Raw genomic sequence first — 27,178 nt, 5'->3', positions numbered from 1 at the left:
GCTTTCTTCAATGCGCACTCAATCCCCATATGAATGCAGCGTAATTATGAGTTTCGGTTGTTGTGCGCGCGTTTCTGAGGGCATTGCTATTGGAGATTTGTTGTTTGCCGTTTTTTTTTTCGCAACGCGTTTCTACATTTGTACATAACGCGATAAGCGTAATCGTGCGACGCGTTTAAATCTGGCGTCCGCGTACAGTAGTCATTCCAGTGCCAGCGCGAGATGATAATACTGCTTGAAACCGTTTAAGTTGGTTCGCTCGAATGACCTCAAAAAAGCAGCTCGCTTGTGTCACCTCAGAGTTTGTGAGTCAGCATCTGTGCGAAAAGAATGCATTTCGTAAGTTCTTGATCCCTTTTCGGGATGAGCGACGTTAAAAGCAGGCTGAGGGGTTATCTGCGCGAACGAGGTTGAGGTCGGGGGCTCCCTGGTTCGTCTTGGGCGCTCCTCGTCGCGTCGTGTGTCGCCCGGCGCGCTCCGGTGTGCGTGCGCGAGGCGGCCGCGTTCGTTCGGTAACCGTGGCAGCGGTTTTTCGTAGGGTTCAGGGAACCAAGTCCTCGTTTTTGCGCCGCTCGCGGCCGTGCGCGCTGGAGGGGATGGGCGCCGGCTTCGCGCCGGGACGCGCAGGGAGCGCGAGCGCGCCGGCAGACACTAGAGGGGGATAATATCTCATTGCCTTCAGTCGCTCACGTACCGGTCACGCCGTCGCACCGCATCGCGACCGGCGCTCTCGAGTTTCACACTCGCCGGCACACACCAACCACACAGAATTTATTACAAGCGACATCCGCAGCAATCATAGTGCAAATCGTAATAAACTCTTCACTGGTGCATTGATAAACTAATTTTCTAGTGCGCGCGCGAAATTCCAATCATATTCCGCTTGTAGTTTTTCGAGAAGAGTTGTGAATTCGAGTCCAGTCAACCCGCGTAGTCGGTTCGATAGTTGTTTACGATATCAGCTGGCGGCGAATGTGTTGCTTGCCGGCTGGTGAATACGATCGCGATCACGACGTCACTTTAAATTCGCAAGGAACCGCACACGTACATACACACAGAGAAACGCGCGCGACGCGACGTGCCGCGCTCGCGAGTCGTGACGTAAGCGACCAATCGACGAACGCGGCGCTTGACCTATCTCAACATTAGATACTGTTAGTTGGTCACGGTCGGGCTTCTAAACAACGATAATTTATGCACGTGCCCCGAAAGTTTGCGCCGGCAAAGTGAATTTAACGACGCATCGCGCCACACATAAGGTCCACACATCAAACAACAAGGCGTTGTGTGGTTTTTGTTCGTAAATAAATCGAAAAAAAGACGCGCGTTTAATTTAATTAACAATATGTCGGCAAAGCGTAAAGCCACCGCTATCATTCAACATCACAAGGTAAGACGCTGACTTTTTAGCCTTTCTTCCGCTAGAACTAAACCTACAAGGTTTTCTACGCGTGTACAAAAGAAAAACGCGCACATTGCACGTAAACACGAAACAAATGAACCTGGTTTGTTTGTGTGTCGTACATGGCGTTGTATTTTCATCTGTTCAAGGTGTTTTTGTCGTTTAATTAAATTTAATTACACTTTGTCGCTGATTTTGAGACAATTCATGGCGATTATCTCGCGTGCATTATTTATGTGGTGCAACTGTTTGATTTTTATCGGCGCGAGTAAATGCACTCCCATTCGAACTTACTCACCTATGTATAGATGGCATTCAAGGTCGATTAGACAAGTTATGCATAAAATTTTCACGCAAATATCTTGCGATTTGTTTGTAACACTGCTGATATAGTAAATATTTAAAATTGAATTGTTATTGATAGTTGCAATATCACTTTGATCATTGATGCAGTTATCTTAAAGCAAATGACAATGAACTTCCTTTCGAAATGAAATTTTAGGTATCATCGAGTGGTGTTTGTTGCTAAAAGTAAATATTCGTTTATTGTACGCATCGACGGCTTATTCCGCAAGCCGGGAATGAATATCGTTCGGTCTGTGTGCAGTGTGCGAACTGATAAGCCGTTGCAGCGCGTTATCGGTCACGGAGAGTGCGAACGACGCGTCCGCAGCTTCTGCTCGATCGCTTTTCGCCAATCGGACGGATCACTCAGGCGACTCGCTACAAATAATCGCGCAACAACCAACTACTCTCCGCCTGGATATATCTGGCATCTGGTTATACTGGTTTCCAGCTTAGGCGGATGAAATTTTTCGCTTTAATTTTGCGCTGCGCGACCGCTCCCTATCACTCGGAGAGGACGCGCGTACGCATTTTTCGCGTCGCGCGCGCACGTCGTGGTTTTGTTTCAGATGCGTTTATTTTAGTCTAGTTTTTTTGCCCCCACACATAACGAAGCCGGGAGCCATCCATGCGCGACCCCACGACGGTCGCTAGTAAATTAATCGAGTCGGTAGCTGAAGTGGCTCGTCGGTGTGTGCTGAGTGCGCCGCAGGAGAATGCAATTCCTTCTCCTTTAGCTCTCTGGCGTCGCTTTGCGATGGCCATCGGCGTGCGGTTGCATTTTCGCGAGCAGGCGCCCGAACGTTGCGTAACGTATTTTCGCGCGTCTTGTGTGCGTTTGTGCATGAATGACGAAATATGTAAATGTTCAGGTGAGGCGGCGTGTTTCTAGCATTATTAACTCAACAGGTGCTTTTAAACGTTGCTGTCTTTCTCGTCGGATGTGCTCGCGGCGCTCGCCTATGAATGCGAAAACGTCGCGTAGTTATGTGTGCGTGATTATGTGTGTATGCATGCATGGATCTTAGTGTATGCGATGAAATTGCTTCCACTCTTTTTTTGCGTGCGAACGGCGAAATATAATTGTGCATCAACGGCTTTTATTACGATATCCATTTCCAATTATAGTGTGTACAGAATTTTTTGGTTATTCAATTGTGCCCACATAAAAGATTTTTTAGGCTTTATTATTACGTCACACTTATTAATTACGCGAAGATGCTCGTTCTGAAATTATTAAGTTTCGACACATTATTCTCTAGTTAAGTTAAGCAAAAGTACATTTTAAGTGCAGATAAAAATTTATTGTTAGCAACTTGAATATTATTTAGTTAAATTTGTTTTTTGCTAATAATTTTTATCGATTTACATGTTAAATTTATCAAAATATTTTTGGAAATATCAGAATTACAATAATAATTATTAAATAATATTCAGGTATTAAAAAGTTTGATAAACAGCGATTCCAATTACTTACTGATATTAATTGTGTGTTACTAACTGAACAATTCACTCATAAATGTTTCTGCGTTAGTATCATTGTGAAGTTAAATAGTTACAACACACAAGATACGACAATGTTAATGATTGATGTGCAAATTGATATGCTTCAGTGTGTTTCGACCAAAATCGTAAAATTGAAATGTCTCCGCATGTTGTGCGATGGCCGCATGCGATTTAAAGGCCCGCAGGTAAAAGTCGAACGCACGTCCGAATAATTTAAGCAGATTAATTACCATTGTTAATCAATGAAGTTAAGTCACACATATGCGTTGCAGCGTGTTCGATGTGTGCCACGAGCGCATTGCTGCATGCGATGCAATGTAATGCGCCCCGGTGGTGGTGGTGGCATGTTCTCTGTCGTCGAATGGCGCCCTCCTTCCACCATCCGACCCACCGCTCCCACGGCCCACGGGCGCTGAGGGCGAGTGCGTAGGCCGGGGGCGTGTGGGCGCATCTCGCCCGCGGGAGCGGCGTGTGGCATCCGACAGCGCTGCCGTGGGGTGGGGACCGGGCCCCCCGGGCTCGTAAGGGATGTGCGTGCACCTGCCTCGTCCCGTGTGCCACCCGGATCGATAACCCGGCCCCGGCGAACCGGCCCTCACTCGTGCACGCGCCGCGCCAACGTGGGGTGGCGGCGATGTTCGGCGCTGCTCTGCGTTTTACTAACACACTGCCGCCCCCGCCACCAGCACTCCCACCCGCCGCTGAGTAATATCCGAATAGTACCAATTTTTATTTCCACCGCAGCTTGCTTGTTTTGTTGAGGAAACAACTTGCGACGACGCGGCGCTTAAAAACACCATCGAACGCGAGGCGCGCTAGGTAGATTTACAAATGATAAGGTACGCATTGCAATATGTAAATGTTCGTGCGGGGGACGCGACACCCACATTGAAATTCTATATTAAACCCCCATGCGGTTTGCACGCGCTCTGTTCGCACGAAAAACGTCGTTACGCACTCCGGTCACGTGCAGATATGGGTTGCTTTGATGTACGTGTTGATGCGCACTGAAATGCCAACGAATTATATTATTGTCCTCACTGTTTTCCAACTTTCAGCGTGCAGTCAATTCGTTTCTGTGGTTACGCAGGTTTTGAGTAACTCAAGGTGCAATTTCATTAAAAATTCGAACTGGACGCTGAATATTTGCGCAGTTCAACGCGCCGAGCATCTGCTCTTGCCAATCTTCACATAGCAAGCAGCAAAAGCAGCACGGCAAAGAACCGCAGTAATAAAAGTTCGCATCCCGCGTCTTCGGCCGCGCCGCGGCATCGACTATTGGAACGCGGTTTGGACGGGTACTTAAAGATGATATTTGCAAAAAGTCGTCTTCTCGGCGGAGCTCTCAGGGACTCTCTCGTTACCGATTTCGCTTCATGCTCGTGATGCGCCGCGCACAGTTTCATAACTTCATCGGGTTATTCTGGTTACACTTTGGCAAGTAACTGGACGTTGCAGGCGATTTTTGCATGCATCGTTAGACGAAAAACGCAACATAGTCGCCGAAGACCGCCGGTAACAGCGCAAACAACACAAAAAGTAGCCCGAGAAAAGGCGCAACACAAAAAGAGGCATTGCGTGCACGACCATCTGGTGTAATTTACAGTTTAGTATTACCAGGAGTACCAGTATTACATTCGACATCGTCGGCGCGAAACGCACGCCAGCAGGACATGCCGTATACCCTTTTGATATGATTAAATTTGGTATACATTTTTTTCCACAAATAAAAAAACACTTATTTACCACAAAAATTAAAAAAATTAAAATTATCTATATCATCAGATTTTTACTTTAATATTAAACAAAAATATTCCGAACACTAAAGATTATACGTGGATAATACCACAAATTAAATTCATACGCCGTACGTAGGACTTTTTCGCTGCAGTTTCATCGCATGTCATATTTTCGTACACCGAGTGCAGCTAAGTAAGGCCGTGTTTGCTCGTGTGTGTGGCCAAGTGAAGAGACTCAAAAACGCGACTCTCGGTGGATGGTATCATTGGGTTTGCGGCGTGCCTCACACGACATCATCGACTCGAATTGCAAGTTGATACCGCCACTCGTATCCACACACTCGCGCTCACTTCGCCGTGCCATGCTGCTGCGCACAGATTTTCATCATCCGGCCGCCGCCGTGTACCACCGACAAGTAGGTAAGCGGGCGTTTGTGTGTGGGTCAACGTACACGTACGGCTCACGCTTCACTCCCAAAGATTTCGGAATTATCGCCGCCGAACAAAGCGTGCCGCGCGTTGGCGCAAACAAATTTAGCACGTGCGCGGCGAAGTGACGGAGACGCTTTCTTGAACGCTCATTTGTGCACCGGTTTTATTAGGTCACGTTGATTAAAGCACCCGACGCAGCAGTGTTTTTTTTTTCATTCGCGCCTTTTTTAAGAATCTAAATAAAGTTTGACGTTAATGGCTTCCACTGCGGTTGCACCCATTTGTAAATGTTGAGGAAGGTCACTGCAAACGGATGTGCCTCTTCCGTATGCGTATCGCTAATAGTAATGTCTATATCTGTATATGCATTCATTATATCCTGATATTATTGGCCGATAGAACGAAATTCTATTGTTAAAATTCAATGCCGCTCGATTTGGAATAGAAATGAAAAAGCGCGGTATTGGACTTGTGAACTTTTGCCATAAGTGGTCATGCGAAGGATCAAATTGCGCACGCTGCAAGGTTTGCGAAAGGTGAAGCTTGCGATCATTCCTGTGACCATCAAATTCCATAATTCCAATACAAAGGTGTACATTAAAAGACGTCCAAACAATAACAATTGTGGCTAAGTGATTAGATAGTCCATTTTTGTTTTGTTTGGTTAGTTAATTAAGAAACCGAAGTATTTTGCCATCATATTACCAATTCAAATGATTAAAGTGTTTATTGACGGGCATTTTTCTGGTCACATAGACAATGGAAGCGACGCGTATGCAGGTTACTTTTGTTTGTAGCGTAGATACCATAATAGAATGTGGCAGCCGTGCATAGGCAGAGCGGCGTGGTGAAATGACCTAGACTCAAATTGCATTCTATTGAAGTAACGCACACTCGAACTGCAACGTCAAGCCGCGATAAAAACCTTTAAATGTTTTCGCGAACGCAGCGGAATCAAGCAGGCAAGACAAAAACACGAATCTTTGCCTGATCCAAGATTCAAGGCTTTAGCTAACCGCCAATTTGTACGAATGCTTTTCGAATCGAATATGTTCAGAATATCGATTTTAATTTTACTATTCTATTGTTTCAGGAAAGCTTGTCAACTCCGGAGTCCTCTGAAAATAACGAAGAGGACCATTTTGGAGGTAACCACAACAATTTGTCCTGATAATCCAACATTATTGTAACTTCACACATGCGCTACGTGTTTTAAAAACAAACTTTCGGTTTCATACGATCGTGGATTACAAATTTAAAAAGTCGTACAGCCTGCAAATTTATATATAACCTCAAGTTAGCAGAGTTGGTTTGCAGTTCCGCACACTTCTAGACTTTTCTCACATGAATATATGAACCGTTTGCTTTCTTCCGCTGTCGTTCATTGTTGCGAAAAAGTAACAAAACGCGTTCGACCAAGGGACGGATGAGCCCGCGTTCTGGTATCGCTGCAGTAGCAATGCCACTTCTCTCAGTTTTATTTTTAATTGCCGTGTTCCGGTTCGTGATTACGCGGTAATTAAATCCAGCTATTAATTAGGCGTCTCCTCTGTTTTCCTTTTCTTGAATGGCGCGCACATGAGTGCTTACGTCTTTATTATATTTTCACACATTCGGACGTCTTTCTCACAACTACAACTTGCGACTTTTTGCAGTTTTGCATTTCTTATTATATCAGTATGATTGTTTGACTTGTTTTATTTTTAACTACCAACCCTGCTAACTAACACGTGTTTTGATTGATTGGCTGCTGCAGGAACCGGCATTATGAAAGATTCCGACAAATTCAAGTTGATGCTCTTGGCATGGAACTACCACAATCAAGCACAAGGTAAACACACACCCACACGCACGTTAAAGTCCAAATTATTAAAAAAATGTCGTAAACAATGAACACTTTGATATTAATCAGTAACAACGAGGACAGTGTTTTAATATTCTTGGCGTTTTCAGGTGGAAACAATAGAAATGGCACCGGAGAAGTTCCAGACTTGTCGAGCTTAGCCGGAAGTGAAGAAATGGCGGGGTTGTGGGCACAATATCACGCTTTAGGACTCGCCAAAGGTGGCAAGGCAACTCCACCAGCACCCAGAGACCAATCTGTAAGTTTATGTTTTAATTTAAACGCAAATTGCACTCAGTTGAGAGTTGTTCTATTTTTATTTGCATGTGTATTTTGCACCAGCTTTAAATATTTCAAGATTAACGATTTTTGCGTTGGGATTTTAGAGTCCAGTCAACGCTGAAACCGGGTCCGCACACGACGAGACGAGTTCAAGCGGCAACAAGGAGGACGAGGATGACGACGACGACGAGAGCGACGATAAGATCGACACACAAACGCACGACCCAGAAAGATTGAAGGCCTTCAATGTACGTATGCGTCGCATTGCAACACTTGCATATCGCTCCTTTTCATTTAGCACGCTGGCGAAATGCTCGCATATTGCGCGCAAACACACCCTGAAAAAAATGCAACGACGCATCGAGTGTGTTATTAAAGTTGCGTTAGAGTTTTGCATAAAATGCATTCAAATGGAACACACAGTTTGGAACATGTGCATTTATTTGAATATGAAATTCACCAGCAAGTCAACAAATGTTGTAGCTTTTGCACGGATTAAATATAACAAATTTTACTATCTTTTGTTACACGCGGCGCTCTTGCCGCCGACATATGAATGATTGATTAGGTACCGGTGTATGGAACTATTTATTTATGTAAATTGTATATCATTAGGCGAATACGTTTTCCCACTCGTCGCCAAACAGTTATGTGTTCTTTGTTTCCTTACGTTTATTTGATTAAATATTCACGTTGCAGATGTTCGTGCGGTTGTTTGTCGACGAAAATCTGGATCGCATGGTGCCGATCAGCAAGCAACCGAAGGAAAAGATACAGGCCATCATCGATTCCTGCACACGGCAGTTCCCCGAGTTCGCCGAGCGTGCCCGCAAACGCATCCGCACCTATCTAAAGTCCTGCAGGAGGAACAAACGTGCGCGGGATCCGAACTCCGCATGGGATGCCGTAAGTTTTACAGCCGGCCCACGCTTAAGTTGAGTGAATAATTAATCTTATCGCAGACCCGGCCGACACCTGCGCATCTCACGTCCGTGCAAGCTGAACAAATCCTAGCGTCCGCCTGCGAGAATGAGAGCCACAATGCGAAGCGAATGCGTCTGGGCTTGGAGCCCGTCAGCCAGCCGATGCCGCTACCGCCTGGATCATCCGTAAGCACGCCTCTTCGAATTGTCATGCGAGTGTTTGTTTATTAACGCGCTCGATGTTTGTTTTCAGGCGACCGACACGACGGCGTCAATTAACCGAGGCTTAGATTTTAGCACTAGCACACCGGTGAAATTGGAAACGGATGCCGTTTCCAGCGTCTTTCCGTCGTCCACCACACCTTCGTCTACACCGAACTCCATTAGCAAAGGGCTCGCGCTCACGCCAGACATTAAGTCAGGTTCATTAAGGTGCGCATAACAACATGAAGCTAACAGCGGAGTTATTTACTTGATTTTTGTTTTGCCAAGCAGCGTTTCGAGTGCTTTGGGTTCAAGTCCAATGAATGGCATTGGAATTGCCAGCACTGCTGGCTCGGCCGCACCGACAGCGATGTACAGACCAAACTTCTCACAAGCGTTCCAACGGGCAGGACCCTACCCGCTGTTTCCCGGTCAGAGTCCTTTCACTGCAAATTCCGGAGGACTTCTAACAAATGGTATAGTATTGTATTACTGACGATCTGAAAATATCTTTATTGTTGTGGTGTTTTCCCATGATGCTTCAGGTCCTGCCGATTTAAGTATGAAGCAGAAACCTCTGCTTAACCACAAGCTTAGCAGCGGGGAAATGGCGGCGGTGAGGCAACTGATAACGGGCTATCGCGAATCGGCGGCATTTCTGCTCCGATCCGCCGACGAACTGGAGCAGCTGCTTATACAGCAACAATAATTCATCGTGGACTTTTCGAAAACTATTTCTTACTTCGACATGAGCTTGCATAGTCATTTGCCATAAGCGAATCGTTTAGTATTGTTAATTGTTTTTCGATACGAGTAATTAGTAAAAGCACTGATTTATAAATGGGACGTAGGAGAGAGGCGTGTGAAATGCAGTAATGAGCACAGATACAAGTGTCTATTCTAACTACTTACTAAATTGTGCGATTGATTGAGTGTTTTTCGATTATTAGCAGGGTTAGCGGAAGGTTGACGGAAGTCGCGTGTACTTCTTCGACTTTTTTCTAAGTAATTATAAATGAATAATCAATATTCTTTGAATGTACAAAAGTTTCCTAAACTAATGAAGATGAGAATTATAACAAAAATTATATATATTTATTTATAAATTATAAAAATTAGATGGAGAAATTGATAAACCTAAAAAGATATTGAATTTATTACAGGGGAAATGTTTATTATATTTGATAAAAACTCTAAATGTTGAACGATTATATTATTTTAAAAAGGCTAATTAATAATATAAACGGTGTGTACCAAAGATGCTAAAGAGAATTTTGTAAATATTTTAAAAACTACACTATATTAACGAGTAATACAACTAGTATTATTGCAAACAACAAAATCTTGGAGACTATAAAGCGAAATTCATAACATGCAAGATCGCCGACGACTCATGTGTACATTTACGTTTTTGTAAACTTACTTACCTAGAGTACAAGTTTGTATTCTTGACTCGAATAATAAACATTTATATCACACTTACTTTTGCATTTGTCTGCAATTACTTAATGACTAATATCGAGGCAAAACTACAAATAACTTTTTGGAGGCAAATAATTCTAGCGATCTGAAAAAAAACATGTTTCTGTGATTGTTGATAAGTGTTGTAGATATTTATATATATTATCCGCGAGATGAAGCGATATGGAACCACAAGATTTACAAGTAATTACTATTTATATTCTTAATTTCTGTTTCAATATAAGTAAACGACAAACACGTTTTGTATTGGATTTACGAACGATCAGTGGAATTAATGTATGTATATTTAACATTCCAATGTACTTCTCAATGTATATAAACGATAATATTATTGATATTAAAATATTAATAACATTTCCGGTAATGCTGCACTGAATTTAATGAAATTCATTTCACCGAGCACTAAGTACCTTCTTGGAAATAGTGTTTAATATAATAATATTTGCCAAAAATACTATAAAAGTAAATTTATTTCTCTATTTAATAAATCGTTCCCATTGCTCTATAATTTTTACAAAGTTCACAAACGGTTACATACAATTTCAAAGGGTGTATTCTTGGTTGCCTATAGTCAAATCAAGAGTAAAACTGGTTTGACACACTACTTTGATATCAGAAATACTGATAGTGCATATGGCCGTAGATCCTACTCAGTACGCAGTCGAAAGTATTCCGCACCGGTAGTGTTTTAATGTGGAGGGCTGTTCCAAGGGAGAGATTTTCTCGAGGGTCGTCAATCTACCATGGTCCTACTCAGTTGTTCACAGTAAGTACAAACTTAACAAATTTCGGTTGCACGTTAGAAACATATATCTATAGGTGTGTGATGCGCATGTGTTGGTGTGATGTTTACCACGTAGAATTTGCAATTCTTTATCTAGTGTTATTGTATTTGGAGTGGAATTCTCCACGTTCTTTCCATCGTATTCGCATACAATTCTTAGATCGTAACATGTTTATCATTGTAATTTTTAAATGAGATTGAGTAAACGCATTTTTACATTTATGGAATGAACGGATTTTCGGATGAATTTAAAAATCGTAAGTGACTATAACAGGATTCTGTTAAATAGAACGTTTTAGCGTATAAGCGTATAAATAAATACAACTGAATATATAATATTGATAAATTGCAACGAAACGAGAGTGTATACGAACACTCGCAGTTACTTTCGGAGTCAAGTGCACACCTGATGCATGTCCCCAGGGATAGTATGGGGCTATATGGAGTTACATTAAGAATATGTTACTAAATATTTCAATTTGTCAATTCTGCACCATATACTAGCAATACCATTATACTCCGATAATATGCAATATATAAACGTCTTGCTCAGGGAAGCCCTACACAACTTTAAAATTATTAAGGGTATAAATTAACTTAGCGATAACATGATGTAACAAAACTTAACAAATCGTCTCCAAGAATCCAAGCTTTATACATGTTCCTGGAATACGTTGATTTGTATGCGTTTTCCGCAAATTCGTTTAATAAATATCGACGTTTATAAATAAAAGACGAGCCAATACCCGCAGCGCCCTTCCAACCAACGAGCCATGAACAAATATTACACGAAACGCATGCGAGCCGCGCTCTTGCTTTTATTTCGTCAAGCCGAAGATTATATTCGCCGAGGTGCGCACGCTAAAGAAAATTAAGTTTCACGTTATAAATCTTTTGAGCAAACATGCAGCACTTTCTGCGTTCATGCACACGCCTCGCGCACACAACTGCACGCGTGAGGGGTGTACGTAAAAATCGTAAAACATTTTATATTTTCATTTGTTGTGCCGTATCCTTCGCGTCGCAGAGCCGAAGCTTGTCTTCGATGCGAACGCGTGTCTTTAATGCCAGCGAGAGCTGCTATATCTCATTAGCGTGCATGAAGTGCCATACACCTACCCATATTAATAGTGCCAGCCTTGCCCATATAATAATAATACATCGTAAACGTATTTTACACGTGCGGTAAATATATCAAGCGCACGTATGGTGGAGATGAACGATGCACGGTCACGTTTAGAAGTCGCGCTGGACACAGCGGGGCAACATTCGCGCTCGACGCCGCTTTTTTTCACCCGACGAACGTTAGCCTCGCCGCGCGAGCTTCAGCTCTTCAGAACTTCAGAGCTTTAGGACTTTATCCGATGCAATTCATAGCTATGCAGTGGCATGTGCAGAAAAACATACCAATTCTTTCTGTTTATTTGATACTAATTATGATTAAATCCATCCAAAATTTAATTTTAAAAATTATGCAACCAAGTAAACCTAAAAAACAAACTGAAAATCATTCTGGGAGTTAATTACGTATATTGTAGGATTTTAAGAGTCATCTTCATGCAAGTATCAGGAAGAAAATGATTATATAACTCCCGTGTGTGTGAAACTAAATCAGTACGTCGCCGTAATCTATTTTTACATGAATCTAAAAATCCATTGCGATTTGCAACGAGTAGCATACATGTAATGGAGATCATGGGGTCGGTTTGTACCGTTGTTCTGGTTTACTATGCTCGAGACAATCGCTTCCCATAAGGTTGCATTATATTTTCATGCCGAAAACAATACGCTGCGCGTCGATTGCGTCACGGTTCATTACGTGCAGAGGCACGATGTCAAAACAGGTACAAGCGTTTGGGACGCGCTAGCAAGGCGTAGACGTACCGTTTTTAATTATTACATAATAAATGGAATAGACATTATGGCCTTAATCTTTTGCTGCGCGCGTAATGACGGATAGTGACGAAAATTAATTAAAATCAGCGACGCAGCGCCGCGCTCAAGAAGAGATGCAACTTCTAGCATTATTTTGCAATTGATGTAGATTATAATTGTACTATAATATTCCGGCTAGAAAATAAAACTCTCGCTGCGCAAATGCGCTAACGTGTGTGCAATTTGTCTATTCTTACGCGATTTCGCGTTGTTTAAAAATTCCAGCTTGATGTGGCAAATGAAAGGATGCTTCTGCATTTAAAACATTGAGAAATTTAACAGATTTAATTACGGAAATTACAATAGAAAATTTTTCGTTTTTAAAATGGATTCCTGCGTAGATTTTACGTTTAAACGCCAGCGGAAGCAGCGAGTATTAAAAAGCTTGTGCAATTTGACGAGTTCCTGTTAAACATATTCACGCTTCACGTATTCTCTTCTTTTCAGTAAAAATCTACGTAAATAATTGAACAATATGACCATTGACCATTACACATTCACACAATAATCCTCACATCATTCACTGATTTTACGATATCACAAAACAAAACACACACATAACGTTACCAGACCAATAAAACACAACACTAAATAATACAAGGAAGAATGAAATAATGGCCGATAACGCCGAAATTTGTTGTCGCGCACGGGCCACCATGTATTGTTAACACTTGCTTTTAACATCTTTCACAAGAAGCAAAGATATCGCTCGGAACAAGCGTCGTTGCAACGCAAAGCGATAAAGGAAAGATATTGAAGGCAGGTTTATATGCCCACGCCAAAAATTGTCGATGCGAGATAAGCGCCTTCAATGTTAGAAGAGAGAATTTACAGTTATCAATGTGAGCTGCACAATTACAATACATTACAATGTTTTAAAATCTTTCTGATGTAAAAACCATTTACATAATTACGTGGTTTCATACTTAACTATAAACAAGGATGTGTCACAATATTATGACAAACTGTTAGACTTTTTTTTTTTAAATTTACCTCATCGACAAAAGAATAAGGATAATAATAATATTGGCATTGCCAGAAATTTAATTGCGTGCAGAAATGACCTTAAAGTTAGTTTTTAGGCGGTTTTGTTTAATTTTGAATCGAAATTTAATTCGATAGTTCCTTTTTGTGGGCTTTGTGTTGAAACCAACGTTGCGAATGCTGTACAATGAAGTTGATGTGACATTGTCAATTAAATCCCGCAGCAAGCAAAGTTTGTAACCCTTTGAGCGTCACGAAAATTTTCAATTTAATTTAACAGAGCAGGACTCCTACAAAACGATAAAAATTTTATGTTTGTGACTTTAATTAAAATACTAAAAAAATAGTTAATTATAAAAACGCTTTGTTTTCTCTGCTGGTGAAATAAAATTGCAGCGGGTACATAGTAAATTACACATGAGAATATTTTTTGTCTGTTAATGGTACTCTGATGTTGGTCATCGGTCAGTTGAGCGAACAAAAACAGTCGGAAAACGCAGTCAGTCAGTCAGTCAGTGTTCAATAACAATGCCAATTTATTTTTTGCGAGCTTACCGCGGCGTTTACGTCTTTGGTCCAGCGGCAGACGAGCAGACGTCTATCGAATGCGCGCGCGGTAGCGACGAAGAATTCTGTCGTTAGCTGTTAGTTCACCGCTACGATTCGAATGCTTCCACTCCGCAAACTCGCGCAGAGTGTGAGCGCGAGGCGCTCGGTGTTCGCGACGTACCTCCGCAACCAAGACGGCGACTCGCCACTCAGTCAAACGCTAACCGTTCGCGACAACGGAAGCGAAACTCGAAACTCTTCGACGCTTACACACCACGCTGGAACTAAACCTAACAGTTTCATAACAGTGTTTTCTCATACTCGCAGCCCGGTTGCAATCTGGTAACAGACTTTTAATGACCGTTTTCGAAATTAAACATTTGTAAATTTCGCGAGTAAACCGCTTGTGTGCGTGCATTCCGGTGTTTTGCATCGAGCGATCTTCGATACTCCAATGTCGGTTTGTTCACCAAAACAAGCACGGCGCGTTCAAGTGCGATAAGAAGTTTTGTTTATGTGCAATTCTCAAGGAAACCACAAAATTATCTCGCCCCGTGTGTTGACTATTCTCTGGCGCAATAAAAGTGTGAAATTTATTTGCCTGCTAGATTTTAGCATAATCCGCCAACTGATTTGAATTAAAAATTGGTAAGTCCACTCAGCTGTATTATTCTAAACGTTGGTATTCTTTTATCTTTCAAGTTGCTTACTAATATAGGAAATAATTATTATTATATATTGAAGGATATGACGTCAAGTTATGGCTATAAAATATTAACTTCTTTGTGGTATTGTTTAGTGGAGCGTAGAGTAGTTAGAAAAATACTAAACGAATGCTCGAGGAGACCGCTTTTCGATTACATCCTAGGACACCTACGTGCGAAATTTAAAGCCACATTAACGCATTCACCGAACGTAATGACTGCTTTTTTTTGTGCTTGTGCGAAGCAAATCCTTCTTCGTGATTATTCCTTTGTGTGTAGGTGAGTGTGGCGCGCGTCTGTGTATTATAATATGAACAATTAAAAGCAGATGAGTGTTAACAATGCGAACAAAACGAGAAACTGATACGCTGTGGAAAAGGTTGAGACACAATCGAAAGTTACAATCGGATTGCAATCGATAGCAATCGCTAGTTGGATGAAAGATACAAGATAGTTTCTCGTCCATTGACAATGACACAATACGTGCCAATGTGTCAATTTAATCGCCGGTAATTCCTATGCGATTACATTGCATTCAAGACACGTTAGTAGCTTTTCCAATTGGATTGGGAACGGTTTAATGGCAAACGAAACGAAAAGTAATTAATCGAGAGTAAATACCTTAATGCCTATAAATTTTGCGTAAATATTTTGTTATACAACAAAAATATTGATTTTTGTGTCAGACATAATTACACAACAAAACGGAATGTGATTTTTTGGAATGTTGATGAGTTATCGTTAAACTGATGATAATTTTAGCGCGAAGGTGACATTGAATGCATGATGCATTAAAACTAGCGTCAATTTCGAAGAATCACCGTCATCGATGGCGAGATAACCACGATTGGTATTCATATTTGTTTCTGAATTTCCATTTCACTGTTTGTGGAATTCCGAAACTAATTAGTATTCCATGTGTCGGCTGGTTTTGAATTTACACGTTTTGTCTACACGCTGAATGCTTTTCTCTGGTTCCGCGGAATGATATGAATGGTTAGATCATAGAAACAGATTTCCAGTGCGTAGCGACCAGACCTCACGCAATTTGTCATTTAAACTGTTTACAATTTTTGGTTGAATTTTTGTTAATTTGAAAATCATGTTTTTGCTTTATGAATAAAACATATTTCTTGTTTTGATAATAATTAAAAACATTCGGTAACTCTCGTGATTAATTATTTAAAAATATTGCGTAGGGAAATTCGACTCAGCACCAACGATTTATATAAATTTGTTTACGCATAAAAATGTTTATAAATTAAATACATTTACGTTCTGGTTAGGCTAAACGGTTTTAAATTGATATCTATAATTTGTTGGCGCAATAATTGCACATTTCATAATAAATGAGATTTAATGTGTTATTATCGGTGTCATTGCATTTCGCAAGTCGCTTAATGGAGAGAGAACAACGCCCAAGAGCATATTAATTTATTAATGCAAACGATTAAAGCGACTACGAATGAAACAAGAAAGAAATTCCGGGCCGCGTCTCGCGCCGCGCTAAATTAGTTCACTAAACAACGACTATTTGCCACTTTCAACTTCCAGCATCCATCGGCATGTGGCGTGTCCGCGAGCGGCGCATAGTGAAAATTTTTTACTCAGCAGCGTGCGCGCGTGCATAAAGAAAAGGAAACTTATTACGAACCGGACAGGATGAATAAATATATAAATATCGAAAGCGAACTCGTAATGCGAGATTTTTGTTTCTTTTCTACTCGGCGACTGCTGCGATCGTTTGCTATTATTATATATTACCACATATAACGTAACTAGGTATATATCTATATCTATACCTAGAACGGATTGAATGCCGATTGGATCAACTTCCTTTCAGACGCAGGACGCATCCTCTCGCGACGCCGGCATAATTTTATCTTATTTTGAGTCATTTCGCTTCGTTATTGCGAAAGTGCATGAAGACATCAGTGACACGTAAATGGACACGCAGATCGCGTTTTATTGTCCGGCTTGATTTGCATGCGCGCAAGGATTCCCTAGAAACGTGTGCGCATTCGATTGGGATTTGTGTAAATTCTCGTTAAAAAGTGAATCGGAATCTTGATGTTGGGAAATTTGCTCAAATGCTTGGTTTTACGCCATCTTTGTTTTGTAAATTTACATATTGCAACATCATGTGTGCTCAGTGCGCAGGTAATTTGTGTGATTCTAATTTAATTAACTAATTGCGGGAATTAGGTCGCGTTTAATTTGATTTTTCTCAACAAATTGTGTAAATTAAAAAAAACTTAAACTGATTCTGAAGAAGCAAATATTAATAATAATAATAATGAATAAATCACACAAGAATATTGAATAATAATAATATATAACAAGCTTATGACATTACAAGACGTAGGCAATGCAAGAGATTATAATATAATTATGGTAATATGCAAACGAACAACCAAAAGGAAATAAAACTAGAAGCAGAAAAAAGTGTAGCACACGCTCTGGGCAAATAACAAAAAAACAAGTTCGAAGGTAATCGAGGTATTGTTTCTTCTCAGCAGCTATAAATAATCCGATTTTTATGTGCAAATTGACAACGCTGTAACAACGTTTGATTTATGCGCGTCGTCGTGAAACACTGCGAAATTTTTGCGCACCAAAAGCACACACATACTCAGTAAATTCCAACTTACATTTTAGCGAGATGAGCACCGAAGAAGACAGAACACATAATGGTATAAATCATCATTTTACATGCGCTTAATTAAAATGTTTTGCTTCTTTTATAACTACGGCGACGATAGCGCATATATCCCATAATGCGTCCCGAGAGCAATTACAGAAAATTTTCCTGCGGTATTTACATAGCCAAAAGGCGTTTTTTGACGTACATATCCATCGAACACTCGCTGCGGTTGTAAACTCGATGGCAAAAGAGTTTAATCGTTAGTGCGGATGCCTCTCGCGTACCTACCTGTACGAATTAATCTCATTGTTATTTATGCGCGCTGCTATCGCAAGCGCACAGCCACGCCGTAATTACATTAATAATCGTACGACAATAAATAATTTGTTGCTGCATTGGTCTGATCCACCAAAGCGCGACGCGTCGCAATGGTAGCCGAAGATAGCAGCGGCCGGTAAGCAAATTGAACTCGCAACTCGCGATAACTTACGATTGGACGCGATGCTCGACTACATCCGCGGCTCGCACGGTGGTTTGTTTATAAGCGAGTTCACTGGACCTTAAAGAGTCAATTATAATTACGAAGAAATGCATTTGCTCGTGCTTTAATATTGTGCAATTACAAGTTATAATTATTACTGTTTTGTGACTGTTGCGCTCGGTTTAACCGGCGCTTCCACCAACACACACACGCGACGATTAAGTGTTGTATGTTTCAATGAGCAAAACGGACAAATGAACAATGAGCAATTAGAAATAGGCACACCCCTTTTGAGCATTTAAACGATGGATATTATCAGTGCATTACTCGCTAGTTTAAGCGTATATTATTCCTACGGTTGTAATTAACGTTGCATAATTAATATCCATCTAGGTAGTGCTCATGCGTGCGCAGTATGAGTCAACGAGATATTTGGTTATTACTTTCACACCGTGCGCATTATTACGCCGCAAGTTCAAGCAATTAGTAAGTTGGTAAGAGGTTTGATGCGTTGGAATTTCGGTGAGTCGTTGTTGAAAAATTTAAACAGCTTCGGGGTATTAGTGATAGTTGAAACATTCGCCAATTGTATACGGATCAAACTAGACTAGTTATTATTTATCACGCGTGTCGAGTGTTTCTGCGTATTTGACACGCGTTCATGTTGTAGGCATTATTTTATTTCTTCTCGGAATGAATATGCATATTTGTGGGGAGGTTAATTTCTTCAGGCTTTGAAACAGAATCTTATTGGTTTTATTAAGGTATTATATGTTCTTACATTTTACGGATCATTAATTTTTTAGGTGGAACTTAGTGCAATGTGCAAAGGAGTTAACAACTGTTTTTTGTGGTTAATTTTAATTTTTTGAATGCAAACGCATTGAAAATTCATGAAATTGCGTTTTGTATTTTCCTCAGCGTTTAATTTTGAATATAAAGGACTCCTGAAGCCTCGCAGGATTGATTCATGACTTGAAATTTAAAAAAAATATATATATGTTAATATAATCCTAAAACGCACAATAATCATATTTCAAGTAACTTTATAGCTCTTTGAGAATTGAAATACAAGAAACTAACTGGAAACCTCCTTAAATTACAACCATATGAATATCCGTAGCTAATCCACAGCCCACCTTGTTCGTCCAAGAGTTCAAATGTCCAGAAAGACGAAAACGAACGAGGAAGTAATTAGTATTTTCGCTTTCAGATTGCTTTATGATAATTGCTTAATTAATTTATTACTTGGCATTTTTTCAACAAGTTTATAATTTCATGCAATTAATTTTGCTGAAATCGGCGTGCGCATTAGCAATTTAAATGCTTAATTCGTTTCTAAACAAATTATTCGCAATTTTCAGAATCCTAACGTTCGCAGGATTGCTTAATTAATTAAACGCATAATACCCACAACTAATTGATATCCCAAAGTGATATGTCAAAATGGCAAGCGGAAAATACCACTTTAACTTGGTTTTACCTTAAATATTATAATATAAAATAAAAACAATAATTGGTGATGTGTGCGATGTTAAAACTGTTAGAGATTCGTTTGAAGCAATATTAGGCAATATCATTTTATGTTGTGTTTTTTTCGGGATCCGATTAAAGTGAAATTAACCGTTAAACGAGAATATTATTCAAATTGTTCACATGCTTCGCCAGCTAAATACTACAGATATATTTTTACATAATAAGCATCGATTTCAAGAGGAATTTCTCCATGGCCGCGATATATCTAGCGAATGATGCATCGTTTCCAGCGAACTGTTCTTAATTAAAATTATATCTACTGCGTGAAAATCACGAAATTTCTGTGCGTTGCAGATTTGGAATTTGGCATGTCACAAGGGGCCTTTTTACGGCTCTCTGTGTCGCGAGTCCGCGTTGTGCAACCTCGCCGACGGGCGAGTGAAATTTCTGATAAAAAACCGCGCACACTCGGACAGAGGCCGAACTGTAATCTAGCAGTATGTATGCGCCGGCCGTGCCCGACCTCCTTCTCGTCTTTCGCTTCTTGTGCGCTTTGTCAGTGCGCGCGCTTATTACCGTTTAGGTAATTTTATTGCGGCGCGCCGCGCTAGCCCAGCCGATACATTAGTTAATTTTATTTGTGCTGCTTATAAGTTGTGCGCCCGTGGCGCAATTATTTATTGATAATAAGTTAGCGGCTTTATTATTCTCGTTTCATGTTCCGCGCGCGCGCGAGGCGGCTGAAATTATGTGCGCGAACTAAAACACACACGCGAATGAAAGTTTCGCTGGTAGCGTGTTACAATATTACTGTTAATTTCATTTCTTTCGATCGCGTCTTGATAGGTATAAATAGAGACTATATTGTTTTGCAACTAGACAATTTAATTAATTTACAGCTCAAGGGCAAATAGTATATGGATATATTTTTGTTGAATTTAATTTTTTCACAAATATTATAGTTTTACTGCCTTAGGGCCTCAAATATTTTATCACCTCACGTTGAAAAAAAGCAAAAACAACAACAAAGAATACTAAATATTTTAAATCATCGTATTGTTTCAACTTGTAGGCAGTTTTTGTAAAACACTACGCGATTTTTATGCGAATTTGTACAAATGACGAACTTGAACGACTTTCTCTCACTTAATCCATGTAACCTTCACGCAGTCGATCTCTATTAGAATCACGTTGTTGCTGTTCTCCATTGTTCGTGTCAATTCGTGTTCGGAGAACGCTACAGCACTCTGATAACGCAATTATTTTACTCCCGACTTCTGTACGTTTCAATGCCGTTCCATTAGCAGCCATTGTTGCGTTCCGCATAATAATAATAATAATACGAAAAAACATTCCAAACAACGGGAAATCTGTCACCCATATTTGCAGTTTACAGCAAAAAAAGCATCTAAACCAAGTTAATTGCGAGTAACGTTTGTCGCATCCAACAGCATCCGAAAAATCGTGTCATGTTAACTTGCGTGAACATAATAAACCTTGCTAATTTGCAGAAGACACTAAAAATGTCATTATGTTGAAGTGTTGAAACTTTTTCTGTTCGTAAGAATAGTGTAGTGTATTTATAATTTAAACTGTATGCTTACCAAAATAATGTGTAAATTGTTGTGTGTAATGTAAAATGTTAGTAATTATCCAATTTGATGTTTGCAACTTTTGCAAAACCGCATGGGAAATATGGTAACAATATTATGATGCTCGAATTCTAATTAATTCGAAGGACAAATTAAAATACAAACAACATCGCGAGTTTTCTCATACAAAAGATTACCATAATTTAAAATAGAAGAAATTATTAATAATTATTTTTAATTATTCCTGATTTACGAGTATTGCGAGATTCTCATTGAAAATTTTCGTTTTCAACGCAGTTTTGTAGTCTTCAGTTTAAGTTTGAAGATCGGTTGAATTCATGTTGTTGCGCGGAACTCATTCGTGCATATCTCAAACCGCAAATACCGCTTACGTTGAGATGTCTACAAGTTTAGATAATGAAGGAACGTTTAATGGCCGCTTGGTCGTTATTTGCTCTTGTTTTCCGTTTCCAACTTCGTCACTAATATTCATTGTTTATTGTTGCAGCACGCAAGGAGGTACGGAATTTGTCCGAAGCTTGGCTCGTCCACGATCTGTAAGTACACCACACATTCATTGCCCATTGCAATAACAATTGATTCCGGCGATCCGGGCGCCGATAGGCGCGTTCGTTATTTATACGTTTGATGATCTTGACTCTTGGCCGCGTGACGCAATCGGCGGTTTTCACTTTTAACAGCGGAATGCGCATCGCTTATATCGATAATAATCTCAAACCGGCAATGTAAACCAACTGATTGTTGGCTGCCTAATGCCGCCGCGGTGTGCATGCGTTTGTTGTATTTGTCATAAAGTTCGCTCTTGAATGACGCCAAATTACTGTAATTTTCGATTGTAAAATCGAGACCGGCCAGAGTTGCCAGTCGAAGCAATTGAATCGAATGGGTCGTGCACGATGATGATCATGATAATGATGATGGTATGGATATCGAAATGAAAAGTTAAATTGTTTACGTGCGAATAGTGCCAATATCATCAATATCAAACCATGGAATGTGGAAATATTTGGCAATGTAAAAATAATATAATAACAAGTGCGTAGATGAATAAAAACAAAACATGAAAAAAATGATTGCTCTACTCTATTTTATGCTCACGTCCTTCAGTGGTTCTTCTTATAAACAATTATTATTAAATTTGTGGTTAAGATACACTTGATTCGCTCAAAGTAGATTATGTTATGAAGTTATGGTGTCAAAAACTCTACAGTCAAGTGAGAACAATAAACTAATTGCGAATTTCCTTGACACATAATATTCAGAGATACGCGCATTGTGTAAGTGAATTGAATAGTTGTCGGTTGCGCTACGATAAATAAATTTATTATTTATATTATTCAAAAATTCACCAATCCATTGTTTGATTATGCATTCAAAGTACGTCTGCACAATTCAAAGCTTTTCTAGTATCTAGTATATTCAATTTGTATACGAAATTGTTTATGATAATTGCACACACATAATGCAGGCAACATTTGAAATCGGAATGTATTCCTAAATGGAAACGCTGTAGACGCGGGCGTGCTTTGCAACTTGTGTAATTTTTAAATTGATTTATTGACAACTGAGAGTTTTATTTGAATTTATATAAGCGGGCTGATTAGAGATTTTGAAGCGGCACAAAGGTGCGGAAAAAGTTTAGTATCCAATTTCTTCGCTTGACATAACTATAACTTGCATGAAATATGTTTATTGCTTTACACATGGCTATAAAAATGAATTCAATTAATCGATTGATCGATCTAAATGCCATGTGAGCATAATTCTACATCACATATATTGGAATATATAAAAAGGTGTTACTGTACTTGTTTAAGAATTTCGTTATTTGAAAAAAAAACGTAGAAATTATTCGTTTTTTCTAATTTATTTTTAACCTAGTGTGAGGAATAGAAAATTTTAGTTTGTGCAGCCGCCGCTGTTGCGCTGGCAGTTCCAGCTTTTTTGTTTGGTGGCGCTGATCGCGTTCACATAACCAAACATTATAACAAGTTTTATTAATTTTTAATGTTCAACATCGTATTTTATAAATTGATACTTAATCAATTGAATTATTCGTATTTGAAATTAGACCGCTTTAACTAGCCACTATTTCCTCACAAGTTTTAAATTGCCATCTATATCTCTGCATTTAACGATTGCGGAAACGTCGCACACGGCAAATGAACAATGATAAAACTCTACCAGCGGCGGCGCAATAAAACATTTTGGACGCTCGATAAATTCCGTTTCGTTACGTTTCGCAAAAGTAAAATTTACGGCACAATAAAAAGATTTGCATAATTTTCTCCCCACTTTCGCTTTGATCTTTGTCGCTGTCGCTTGGCGGCTCACGTGCATAAAGTATGGAATTTTAAGTGTCGCACGCAAAAACAAATTGCACTTGGCACGAGCCTACACATCGCCGAATATGAACAATGTGCGCAAGAAGCGGGTTCGTATTTCCAATTTTGATGATAATGTTTCGCCTGATTTCCGCATTTGCGCCACACACGGAGTTTTCAAATTTGCATATAAAACGGACGCGAGTTCGAAACAGATTCCTTTTCGGCAGATGCATGTTTAAATTTATGGCTGTTGCATCACGGGAAGAGAATTATATGCGACGAGAACCTGTTAGTTAGATTTACAATAAATTCGAGGAAGAAATTGAAAGTTTGCTATAAAACACGGGAATTTATTTCGTTTTCAACACGTTGTGCTTGGAAGTTGGATTATTCAAAGAGCATATTAACATTTTACACGCATATTGAATGTTCCAGCATTATAATCCGCTTGAAATTTAAGAATATGGATATTGTAAGCCAGATAATAAATTCATAATCGTAAAAGTCTCGTGGGTACCTATGTTAATATTTTCATTAAAATCTACAAATAGTCTTTAAAAGTCAAACGAAGTTATTTCAATCAACCTAGCGACACTAACAAGGAACCTTTTAGGAAACTTTGAGTTTAAATAAATTATCGCCATCTCATCATGTTGAATCCTCAGGAATGTTAATCTAAAAGATTTATATTTATTAAATTATTTTTATTTTGGTGATGAATAAATTAGCCAGAGATTACCTACATGATTTACGCAGCATATCAATTATTAAAATTATAATCCAACAAGTCAAAGCAATTTTTATTAGTATTAGAGTTATTGTCCATATAGCAACAAATCTAACAAGTTCAGGACTCTTTATATACCTACTAGTGAATGAAAGGTGTTTGATATTGGAGGCTCATTAAAAAGGCAATTTCGCCGCCTGGAAATGGACTTGGACTTATGGGAAATTAATAAATCTGCATGTTATGTTATCTGCATGTCTCGTAAATCACCGAGATTGACATGGTTCAAATACCATCAGCAATATAAAGAGCTATTTTGTGCGTTCATGCAATTACATTATTTCAATTATTTTGTGGGGGTTATGATGTTTGATTCAAAAGTTGGGTTAATTAAGTCAATTACGCATGCACAAAATACAAAATCACAAATTTTCTTAAATTTTCTGCTGATTTTACAAAATTGACAAATAATTTGAACATTGAAGTAACTTTAATTAAAATTTTATAAAATACTCCTCAGGATATTGCTAAAACGGTTTAACCATTCATCATTTATTATAATTTGTTAAACCTAGCAATTAGTTACTAATTATTCAACATTAAACTTATTATTCATTGTCATATAGGCAAATATACTGCTCATTTATGATGATTGAAGTATGCTAATGAACTTAGCTATACTGGATTAGCGTGTAACTCAATTTAAGTTTATAGTTTGTAGAGTTTCCAAGTGCAAATAAAAACATGGTCATCGCAAACAATTATTAAAGTTTAATGTAAGAATGCAAGTAATTGTCTGTAATTTAATCGAACGTAAATTCGTGAACACGAACAAACGATCAATTCGCATATTCAAAGTTTTAATTCGATTCACATTTTTGCGTCTCACTGCACACAAGTAAGCAATTTAGCCAACAGTAAATACTAAATTAAACTTGCGAGAACAAAAACTCATAAACAAATAATACTACACGCGAGGTAAACGCGCTCATAAGCTATGTGGTTAATTAATTTAATTGTTAAATTAAAGCCCATAAAACACGCATACACAGTTAGTCAAATTAATATTGTTCATTGTTGTACAAATTATGATCGCTCATTTTGCAGGCGAGGAGTTGAAAAGTTTTAAATGTCCATGAAATTGTCATTCTGAGATGATGAGCAATTTTGTATTAATAAGCTATTTACACAAAACATTAATTAAGATTTGTGAACGGTGGATTGTGCTTTGTTGCGTGGCATGCATCTCTTAATTAGGATCTTGATTATAACCTCGGTCATTTTTCATCAATTTATTGATTCGCCATCATCTCCTCAGGACCGCGCTCGTTGCGAGATGCTCAGCGATTAATAAACGCATGCCCGACGAAGCATGACCGAAATGACTGACAGCGCCGCATCTCGCATATCGGAGAAAAGTTCGACAAACGGCTCCGGGCGGGAACAATCGCTCGCCCATCGTTAAAAAGAGTTAAAAGAGTTCGATCGCACTGGAAATTGAGCAATCACAGGCGCACCGTTTACAGTTAGCCCCGTGCACACTCCAAACGCCAAAGACTTAGACCCGCGTGGACCTTTAGACCCACTCTCTTGCACAATATATCTCTCGCACCGAAAATGATTTATTAACATCGATTAAAAGACGATTAATATATATCTTTAGTAAATATGGGATGCGCCCAAGTGTTTGGTGTCACACCGCAATACGTCTTTATCGTTTTTTATTGGGTTGGATAATGTGCTTAATATTTGCATATTTTGACTCTGTTAGTATATCGCGCGCGGAATTTTACTACTATCAACTATAGGAACGATAAATCACGCCTGGATATTAGAAGTAAGCAGTTGTTCCGAACGCCTGTTGGTTGGAGCGGCGAAAAAAATGCTCCGCGTTGCTCAAAAGCCGTTATAGTTCACAGTTTCGAATGCGGCGCTCGTACATTACCTTTTGGCGTTTCTTCGGCGTGCGCACAACCGAAAATTATGCCAACAATAGAAGGTCGTGATCTCCAAGTTCGAATGACTTGCGGCATGTTTGTTACTACGTGCGACGAGCGTAAAAAGCGGTTAAGGGACCTTCAACTTCCTGTTTCCGTCGCGTCTTGACGCAATACCAAAATTAAATCCAAGAAAATTTGATTGGTAACCGAAAGTTGGGTTATTGAACATCGCGCATGCGCAACATGTAATTTTTCGTTATGTTCATTGGCATAGTATTAATTTAGGATACTTTTACATATCATTATTCCCACACAATTTCATATCATTCAATTTAACATATTTATTCGCCTACGCACCTCGGCTACTTTGCTACCTGGCTGATTGTGTTTTTTTGCGCATTGTTTCGCAAGACGAAATCGCATACGCGGCTCAAAACAGCGACACTTTAACAATCTTAATATTAAATCACAAAATAAAACCTTGCAGGTTTTGATTCAATTTTTTTTTTCTCGCATATTTCGCACACTTTATTAGTGCTTGTTTACATCTCATTCAAAGCTTTTAAAATTAGACAAATATTCTCATCGTTTTCTATTTATACTGTTGAATTAAGTGTTGTGATTTATGCGGGTTGTATTATGATGAAGAAAATTTCAAACTCCTTGAGCTCACTGGCTCAGCACTGGCAGCTCACCTGGCTAATTTGGAAATTTTGCAATAGATGTTTTAACTACGTAGATAACTAGCGATTAACTAGCGATACGCGCCGTAAAAAGCGCTTTAATTAAAATTTTACGTCAAGGCTACCTGTGCGTGTTAAGCAATACACATTTAATTGTCCAATATTGTTGGCTT

The 27,178-nt window shown here is 39.4% G+C and overlaps 2 protein-coding genes across 3 annotated transcripts in view; both read left to right on the top strand.

Moving 5' to 3' along the window:
* Positions 1 to 10,512, top strand: part of LOC135798752 (nucleolar protein 4-like) — a 40,630-nt gene extending 30,118 nt beyond the window's left edge. Inside the window, exons 4-12 of the mRNA XM_065311696.1 lie at positions 6,518 to 6,572; positions 7,181 to 7,255; positions 7,378 to 7,526; positions 7,654 to 7,797; positions 8,249 to 8,455; positions 8,512 to 8,658; positions 8,726 to 8,904; positions 8,968 to 9,152; positions 9,222 to 10,512. Of these exons, the coding sequence (XP_065167768.1) occupies positions 6,518 to 6,572; positions 7,181 to 7,255; positions 7,378 to 7,526; positions 7,654 to 7,797; positions 8,249 to 8,455; positions 8,512 to 8,658; positions 8,726 to 8,904; positions 8,968 to 9,152; positions 9,222 to 9,385 (1,305 nt within the window). The 3' untranslated portion in view covers positions 9,386 to 10,512. The remainder of the gene's footprint in view (positions 1 to 6,517; positions 6,573 to 7,180; positions 7,256 to 7,377; positions 7,527 to 7,653; positions 7,798 to 8,248; positions 8,456 to 8,511; positions 8,659 to 8,725; positions 8,905 to 8,967; positions 9,153 to 9,221) is intronic.
* Positions 10,513 to 10,786: 274 nt separating this feature from the next.
* LOC135798076 (uncharacterized) overlaps positions 10,787 to 27,178 on the top strand; it is a 36,639-nt gene continuing 20,247 nt past the window's right edge. The window contains exons 1-2 of one of the 2 annotated variants that reach the window (XM_065310763.1): positions 10,787 to 10,924; positions 21,816 to 21,864. The gene's annotated coding sequence lies outside the window, so the exon portion shown is untranslated. Of the gene's footprint in view, positions 10,925 to 14,570; positions 15,059 to 21,815; positions 21,865 to 27,178 lie in introns of those variants that run through there. The other variant, XM_065310762.1, reaches the window with a different exon arrangement.

This window comes from Atheta coriaria, unplaced genomic scaffold, assembly GCF_025399875.1.
Source record: "Atheta coriaria isolate IRGN ID8LTWV9N9 unplaced genomic scaffold, Caltech_Dcor_3.1 hic_scaffold_9_pilon, whole genome shotgun sequence".
Classification (NCBI taxonomy): domain Eukaryota; kingdom Metazoa; phylum Arthropoda; class Insecta; order Coleoptera; family Staphylinidae; genus Dalotia; species Dalotia coriaria.
Note: the sequence above shows the minus strand (reverse complement) of the source record. Positions and strands in the feature narration are given on the sequence as shown.